The sequence below is a fragment of the Limulus polyphemus genome, unplaced genomic scaffold (genome assembly GCF_000517525.1).
Source record: "Limulus polyphemus unplaced genomic scaffold, Limulus_polyphemus-2.1.2 Scaffold2761, whole genome shotgun sequence".
NCBI lineage: Eukaryota > Metazoa > Arthropoda > Merostomata > Xiphosura > Limulidae > Limulus > Limulus polyphemus.
Genome location: NW_013668371.1, coordinates 45,701 through 55,109, shown reverse-complemented (window position 1 = coordinate 55,109; position 9,409 = coordinate 45,701). Strand labels below are relative to the sequence as shown.

The following is a 9,409-nucleotide window of genomic DNA, read 5'->3' as shown; positions in this document are numbered from 1 at the left end:
TGAATGTGCGCGTTTCTTTAAGTTGAGGATTCAATTTTGTTGTTGTCTTAAAACCCTGAATTCAATTGTCCTTTATTTATATTTGAGGGCACAAAATGTAAAGAACGATTCCACATTGTAGATATTTTGTAAAGTTTTCATTACAACCGACTTTTCTCATAAACATAACAACGGCCATTTTGTGTCAAACTTTCGCTATTAGTAGCAACTTGCCTTCGACAACTTTTTTCAACGCTCGATCACTAAAATTTCGTAGTTTCTCGGGATGCTTATACAGCCAAACGGCTGCGGTTGTAGGTCATTCTCACGTTCCTTCAGCAAGGTGACATGACACCTCTGTAAGAGCCGCGATAGGATGAGGAAGATGTCGCAGTAAGAAAGTTTTTCTCCTGGACACTGGCGACGCCCCAAGCCGAAAGGGACGAACCCCACTAGCCTAGCTTTAGTTAGGTTTCCGTCAGCATCTAAGAATCGTTCAGGTTTGAAAACACGAGGATTAGGCCAGTATTCCTCGTTTAGGTGAGGAGCCGTCAGGTTGAACAACATGGAAGTCCTTTTGGGGAGCTTATATCCACCTGTGGAAATAAAGAATGTGGTGAAGCGTCAGATTTGATTTTGATATTTCTAAAAATCCTTATAACTTCAAATTTTTAACAACAAACCGAAAGATAACAAAAGACGTTTAAAAAAAACAACAACAAAAAAACACGAGAAAAGTGTGCTTGTATGTTTTCGTCAACTGACCATTGACGCTTGTACTGATGCCGTTAACTTTTCAGAAGGTAATTACACAGATAAACTCACGGTCTGTTCTGTTTGACATAGCTTCATGAGACAGATAAACTCACGGTCTGTTCTGTTTGACATAGCTATAGCTTCATAAGAGAGATAAACTCACGGTCTGTTCTGTTTGACATAGCTTCATATGACATAAACTCACGGTCTGTTCTGTTTGACATAACTATAGCTTCATAAGACAGATAAACTCACGGTCTGTTCTGTTTGACATAGCTTCATATGACATAAACTCACGGCTTGTTCTGTTTGACATAGCTTCATGAGACATGTCCAATAAGAGTAGCTTGTGTAAATGAAATCGGTAAGTCAACTTGCTGGATTAAACTTATGATAACGTTTTATTTATTTTTAAATGTGAACGTTTCAGGAGCACGTGTCCCTGTGCAAGACGACAAAGCGTCGTGTCCGTACACGGTCGCCACCATAATGGAAACTCTCAGGCTTTTTTCGATTTTTCCCATAATTCATCACATGACCACACGAGAAACTGAAATCGGTAAGTTGTGTACCTTTTAAGTCCAAGTAGAATAAGAACGTACATTCTCACTGTGTTATTTAATTACATACTCGTATCAGCCAATTCAATCTAAATTATGATATCGTATTTAAAAACAATAAACTCGTGACTTGTTCTCTTTGACATAGTTTCATAAGACAGATAAACTCACGGTTAGTTCTGTTTGACTTAGCTTCATGATACAGATAAATTCACGGTTAGTTCTGTTTGACATAACTTCATGATGGCTTGCGAAATACAATTTGACTTAAACATTATTCATGCCTGTTCTTCTGTCATTTCAAAAGTGAATGTTGAGCTTTGCCTGCGTGTCTTTAAACGGCAGACAGACGAACACTCGGACAGACATCACGTTTCGTAATATATATATATATATATATAAATACACATATAAGATAATAATTTAGTTTTGTTGGTGTAATTTCAAGCTATTGCAATAAATCTTATTCTGAGCCACAGAAGGTTTTTTGCTCTTTTTTTTTAGGTTTCTTGCTCTGGTATACTGATCACTATTTTTGTTTGACATAGCTTCATATGACATGTAAACTCATGTCTTGTTTTCTTTGACATAGCTTCATGATACAGATAAACTCATGTCTCGTTTTCTTTAACATAGCTTCATGATACAGACATTCTTGTTACCTAAAGGCTAGTTGTCGTTTTTCTTAGAAAATTTTGATTCTACATCAAAACCATGCTTCTTTTGTAGCTGCTTCAGATACCACTATCTCTGCGGTTCGGTGGTTGGTGCTTGTTTTAGCAAAGTATCCCAAAATCCAGCGCAAAGTCTACGAAGAAATTACAAGCGTCGTAGGTAAGAACAATATTATCAGGCTCCTATTCTATATTACTATTTGACAACATGCTAATATTCTAAGAAAACTTTTGGTAAACCAAAACTGGTCTTTTAACTATTTTGTATAACAAATCGATTTTAAGAAATTTTTAAGGCATGTAAGAGTTGATATAAGTGGTGTATTTATCTCCTCAACTTATAGCTACACTCTAAAAAAAACGTGTGATTTCACTCTTTTGTGTGTGAGCTATTGACACATGAGGTGTGAATATCTTTTTATATATGTGAGTGTATTTTGTGTACAGTCAGTACTTTCTGTATATTCTCTTTGTCTCAGTATGTATATATACTTGCAAGTAAAATTACCCGTCCCCAGTGACAGGAAAAGTTTAAATTAATATAGTAAAAGTACCCGTCCCCAGTGACCAAAAAGTTTAAGTTAATATAGTAAAAGTACCCGTCCCCAGTGACAGGAAAAGTTTAAATTAATATAGTAAAAGTACCCGTCCCCAGTGACAGGAAAAGTTTAAATTAATTTAGCAAATGTACCCGTCCCCAGTGAACCAAAAAGTTTAAGTTAATATAGTAAAAGTACCCGTCCCCAGTGACTGGAAAAGGTTAAATTAATATAGTAAAAGTACCCGTCTCTAGATAGCTTGTCTTACTAAATAATTGCTCCAAGTGATCATTTAGTACCTCAACATCCCCAGTACAGCAAGAAATAACCAAGAGTTTTAATGCCACCAGCAAACATTACTAATTCTGCCCTTATCAATGCAATTAATATAAATAAGGAAAAAGTTTGAGCATTGGCCGTTGAAATGTACCATGAGTAATAAAGGTTCGATTTGACTGGACTCCATTAATAAAGATTTGTTTGGCTTTTTCTCAACCTCATTGGATATGATTTTCTTAACTAATTGCCTGTATTACATGGTATAAAAACTCCTAAGCACACCAAACCCACATCCTTTCCATTATCTAGATAAGTAAAATAATAAAAATTCAATAAATAAGTAAGGTAAGATTTCCTTTTGGTGAATCCATGTTGGCTCTCTTTTATATCATATAAGCAAAAGTTCCCGTCCCCAGTGATGATAAAACTTTAAGTTAATATATCAATTTAAATTATTTTATGGACTTTAAAAAGGTTAATTGTGTTGCACTCTTGGTTGCACTCAAAGCCAAAGCTCTGAGCTACTTATACTGCTCACCGCGAAAAGTAATTGTTGAGCATTTCAGTCATGCTAAGAGTCACTCAACAATAATACGGTAAATCTACATTTTTATTCTTTAAGTTACGTCACATTTTGAAATGTGAATGATAGTGTGATTATTTCCTAACAATTTAGTGTAGAATATCCCAATATTATTGATAAATTTATTTAAATATTTCATTATTTCTTAAAGTCAGAAGCGTTGACAGGAGAAATGAACTCATATTAAGGCATAAACATCCTACATCTCAAGAAAAAAATGATAAATTTATACGCGCGCGCGTGTGTGTAAAACATTATAAAAGTTGAAACGTTCAGCAAGTAAGCTCAACGTTTCAGATTTTATAGTGTCTTTCTTGGGGAAAATTAAATTACGTATTCTTTACTTAGTGCCCCCTAGTGGCTCAATGGTAAGTCTGAAGGCTTATAACGCTAAAGTTTCGATACCCTTGGTGGGTACAGCACAGATAGCCCCTTGTGTAGTTTTGTGTTTATTAACAAGACAAGTCTAACCGAGTTGTTTTACATACTCCAGTAGACAGCTAATAGCCGAAACGTTCCACCAAAAATAATATTTTCTGGACATATTGGTCTTGTTTATGTTTTGATTTTATAATGTTTGTTTTACTGAATCTCGAGCTAAGATACACGAGGCCTATCAACACTAGCTATCCCTAATAAACTAAAGGGAAGGTAACTAGTCAACACCGCTAACACTTGCTCTAAAAGTGAGAATTGACAGTCATTCTTTTAATGCAGCCACGACCCTAAAGTACAGAATGTCCTTTATCTTTTTCCTGATGATAACTGGACGCGAAATACGGAACCTCAGCTCCACAATTTGCACACTAAAAACAGGGCCACACTCAGCCCTTGATTTTGTAGATTTATTATTTGATGTTTATCACTAAGCACAGTTGTGTTTAGAATGTAGAGATGGGCCGAGAAACAAAATGGCTGCCGCATTCAATCTATGATGCTTACAATTAATTGCCAACGTTTAGATATAGCCTTATTTGAGCATCTAATTGCCATTATCGAGTGTTTTACAGTTTGTGAGACTCCCAGTGTCATTGAAAAGTTTTGCTAAAGTGGAGAATTGAGAACTAGCTAAAAAGCTAAAGTGTTCGTATTTTTTCTTCGCCCATGCTAGCCAGCAAATGAGTGAATTTTTCACAATGGCTTTATTACAACAGAAAAGAATTTTAAAAGTACCTAAGAACAAGCTATCACTAAGCACAGTAGTGCTTAGTATGTAGGGATGAGCCGAGAAAAAAATGGCTGCCGCATTAAAAAAACTTCTAAAGTTGAGTTATAGCCTTACTTGAGCACCTAATTACCATTATCAAGTGTTTCATAGTTTGTATAACAGTAATATTATTCTGTTCTTCTACTGCACGTATTTGTGTGGGGAAATAATAAAAAGGAAAATTACTACTTAGCAGTGAGTTCATTTCATAAGCATATATTATTTTCATATTTCATAATGTTTCATTTCTGGGCGCTAGATGGCAGCACAAACGATTCTTATATAACGATTGTTTGTGACAAAACAATTTCAGCAACAGTAAAGAAAGAATAATTTAAATTAATATTCAAGGAGATCAAGTATTTATGCAACTGACAGATCTGTGTACATGTTGTTGATGTCTGAGTTTCTTAATTATCAAAATAATACATTATATAGTGGTCTACTTTTCTTCAAATTTTCAGTGGGGCTCAGCCTAGTAACTGTGTATGAATGTGTGGTATCGTACTTCAGGACCTGAAATTTGTATGATGTCCTTCCTATTAATGGGGTGGAATTGAAAAGCGTGGGTTCTTTAAATATCCCGTTAGAGTCGGTCCAGCACTCCGGGGTACTTGTACTTTCCTGGAAGAACCATTCCAGCTTCTGTGGCCCCCAGTGTAATCCATAGTTAGAGAAATTGGCAAAACTGATATGATATTAACATTATTGAATTATAAAATAAACCAGATGTTCACTTATCAACGTACTTCAATGAAATATTTAAAAAAAGAGAGGGAAACAAGTAATAAGGTAGGGATGAGTACACAAAACCATACAAAATCACTACATAACTAGCCATATTTTTACAAGATATGATTAAATTGTTAATATCATATCAAATCTTATCTACAACTAAATGTTGAATTCCTGTCAGTTGCATGAATTCAGGTTTGAATAAAAGCATTTCAACGGAAAATAGAGCTATACAGTCTTGCAGTGGCTGATAACCATAAGCTTGTAAAATTGACTCAATACTTACTGGCTACTTATGTAGTGATTTCTACCTTGTTTCTGTACATTTTGGCATTGCCATCCCTACGTCATACTTAATTCTTGCAATTTTTTTTATTACTTGCACTATAAGGTGTATATAGATGTGTGTGTGTACACATTTTAAAAGTATAAGGAGGTAGACTTCTTGAGGGCAGTTTATACAAACAATAATATTCTCATTTTGTTGAGAATACAAAGCTTTCATGAACTACCAAAAAAAAAAAGTCAGTTTGATAAAAATTCTCGATATTTGACAGACTCACCGCCAAACAGGGTGACTACAATGTGTGACAAAGCATCATCAGTTAAATAGTGGCTTGAGAGTTTCCCTTCCCGTTTGGCCTCTTCACGTGCTGCTAGAATACTGTCTGTAAAATCTCGAATAGTACCTATATGTAAATGGAAGAAAAATGTAATCAGATTTAGGAGTCATTAACCTTGTGTACACGCTGTCATTAAGAATCTAAACGTTATAATTATTCGGGATCTAATATAGGAAACCTATGATCCTGAATAAAAGAACAGAGGGTAATCTAATATAGGAAACCTATAGTTACCCTCCTTGTAAGACTGGACGTGAGAGTTATACTCTTTGTAAAGAACTTTCAGAAACTTCTGATATCCATGTCTTAACCTCATCTCTCCGTGAAGGAAGAACACTCTTAAGGCGGGAAACAGGTCTGCAGGAAGGCCGTTCTTTGCTTCCTGGAAAATCAGCTCTGGAGCTTCTTTAAGGTTCTTGAAGTCAAGGTCATCAGGATCGAACCTGCGAAACGTAGCTCTGGTTAGTCGATGATTTAGCGGCCTTTGTAAATTTAATTTACGGCATGAGTCATTAGGGTTTTACAAAAGTTTGTGTTCCTAGTTGATTTTAAAATTAAACGGCAAGTGTTCATTGGGAAAAAAAGGGGGGGGGCAGTTATCAAGCATCGTATGGTAAGAATTTTTTTTGGAGGGTGGAGGTGTTAGGGGAGGCTATGAAGACTGTCTGTGGGTTGCCTCTGATACACATAGGGTAGAAAGCCATGAGAAGCGTATCCTCTTTTATTGCTACTCAACTGGTGTTATAAACACTTAAAATCTAAAATTAAACAGCGAATTCCTGTGTATTAACACTTAACGGCATATCACAATTATTTTCTTACTGTAAAATCCTACGAATTCCTGTGTTCCATTCATTTTCAAGCTGAAATATTTTTTTCCTAATACCTCGTAGTAAGTAAGTGTGGAATTAGATGTATCTTTCTTAGTAGTTGTTGACAATTTTTTACGACTGAGTGAGAGGACACTTTTACAGCATAACAACAGGAAGGCAGGGGCTTGAGCTTATCCGACCACCCTCTTGTACACGTCACTGACCGTTCATTTGCATCAGTTGTATCGCTTTTCTTAAATTAGCAAAATGTTAGACTCTGATGACTCAAGCTGAATTAAGAATTAATACAGAGTAACTATGCTGGTTGTTATTCTATTCAAGCTCATTTAACACATGTTGGACATAGAATAAAGCTTTAAACCATTCAGGGTTTTTTCATTGTGGTTGAGGATAAATGAGGATGAAGTGGCATGAAAAGAAATGATCCAATAAAGTCGTCAAAATATTGTAAGTACAAGAAGTAATAAATCCACTTTTGGGTCTAAATTATGTATATTAGTCGAGAGTACCCGTTAAACAGGTAAAAGTGTATACTGGACAATGTTAAATAATAATTAAATAATGTTCTTGTTATTAATTCTTTAATTGCATAACTGATTAATTAACTACTTGTGTTTTTAAATTTCAAGCCAAAAGTATATCAAAAAGTGGAAATGTGTCCTATTTCAAGGTATTTTTTTACCTCCCTTTGAGGGGAAAAATCCTTTAAAAATAGCCCTTGATTGTTTGTTTGTTATGAATTTCGCGCAAAACTACACGAGGGCTATCTGCGATAGCCGTCCATAATTTAGCAGTGTAAGACTAGAGGGAAGGCAGCTAGTCATCACCACCCACCGCCAACTCTTGGGCTACTCTTTTACCAACGAATAGTGGGATAGACCGTCACATTATAAAGCCCCCACGGCTGAAAGGGCGAGCATGGTTGGTGGGGCGAGGATTCGAACCCGCGACCCTCAGATTGCGAGTCGAGCGCCCTAACCATCTGGCCATGTCGGGCCAATAGCCCTTGTACACAGTCGGAACGTTTCTAGTTACCGTACATAAACTTACGGTCGGCCAGCTCTGGGTGATGGACGTTAACACACATAATGGATCACCTACACAGTAAAATAGGAACAACAGTTACAAGCTTTTGTTTCTATATTTCTTCTCTACCTTTTGCCAAATGCTGACGTGGCTATTATGTTGGACACAGAAAGTCTGATATATTCCTCCGGGTCGAGTGGTCCTTTGATCTTGATCATTTTGTTCACAGCATTATCCACATTTTCTGATATGATCATTGGGAGGTTCTTATTTGCCATGAACGTCCTGTTAAAGAAAGAAAGTGCCTTGAATAGAAAACCTCGTAATACGTAGTCTCCATAGAGACTTAGACTGTAGCATGAGAGACAGTATCCTCAGAGATCGTGTGCACTCACCTTAGGGCGGAGTGTGCAACTTTTCGGAGCACTTCCCACGCAGGACTGTAATCCATACACATCAGATTCGTACGCTCATCAGCAAGAATTCTCGCTTGAAAAATATAAATAGTGGTGATTTTGAATCACCCCCCACCAGGGATTAAGGCTTAAAAAGTATCTAGCGAGTAACATAAACATTGAAACACTAAAGTTAGTAAAATTCATGAATATTTCATTAACATCACTTTGAATTAGAAACATGAGAGACTGATATTTCTTTATATCCCATAATTTACTATCACAGTTGCATTTTAAAGATCGTGATACGCCTGAGGATTAATTAATTAAAAGCGTAGATATCATTGAAAACTAGAAGAATTAGGATTATGAAACCGAAATACAATCTTTAAAAGGATAAGAATTCACACTTTTCATTCCATTTATTTCTGATTGATAATTTAATTACACTCAATTAAACGTTTTTCTATACAATGGTTATTTTTTTTAAGGAATAGAATTATGTAAGCTTGTTACGATACACACACACACACACACCAAATCATGTAGGTTTTTCTTTTTAGTGATTGTCGATTTTAATTTTTGAAATGGCATGTTTGTTTGTAGTTAAGCGCAAAGCTGCACAACAGACTATCTGCGTTATTCCCACCATGGGTATCGAAACCCGGTTTCCAGCGTTGTAAGTCCGCAGATATACCGCTGTGCCACTGGGTGGGTGGGGGCTGAAACGATATGATATTTCTGGCACTACAATTTGTCGAAAGCAAACTTCAAGAGTGACCACTACACAGAGCTTTTTCCTTTTCAACCGTTCCGGAATTTACACCCGCGATAATTCGAGTTATGTGACGATAACGTTTGGTGCAAAGCATATAGAAATAGATATCAATATCAATAAAAGTGGGAAACAAAATATAAATTACGAAAAAAAAACCTATGTAAAATTTATCTTGTTTAATCCACTCAGACTTGATCTTCTTATAAATGTTAGTGATGTTAACTAGTCTCTATGTATTTTAGTATATATATATATTACGGCGTTAGACTCAACCTGTTAAACCTTGACCTTTGACCCCAGGGTGTCGTGGTCAAAAGTGCAAACAACGTTACTACTAATGTGAACACCACTGAAGAATTTAGTTACATGAACAAGCGTAATAACACTCTGACCTAGGCTAACCATTTTAAGACTTAAATTTATACATATATATATATATATA

The 9,409-nt window shown here is 35.8% G+C and overlaps 1 protein-coding gene across 1 annotated transcript in view; it reads right to left on the bottom strand.

Moving 5' to 3' along the window:
• Positions 1 to 228: 228 nt before the first annotated feature.
• LOC106467837 (cytochrome P450 1A1-like) overlaps positions 229 to 9,409 on the bottom strand; it is a 14,390-nt gene continuing 5,209 nt past the window's right edge. Inside the window, exons 3-7 of the mRNA XM_022396033.1 lie at positions 8,190 to 8,283; positions 7,924 to 8,079; positions 6,170 to 6,378; positions 5,876 to 6,001; positions 229 to 575 (exon numbers count right to left, since the gene is read on the bottom strand). Of these exons, the coding sequence (XP_022251741.1) occupies positions 229 to 575; positions 5,876 to 6,001; positions 6,170 to 6,378; positions 7,924 to 8,079; positions 8,190 to 8,283 (932 nt within the window). The remainder of the gene's footprint in view (positions 576 to 5,875; positions 6,002 to 6,169; positions 6,379 to 7,923; positions 8,080 to 8,189; positions 8,284 to 9,409) is intronic.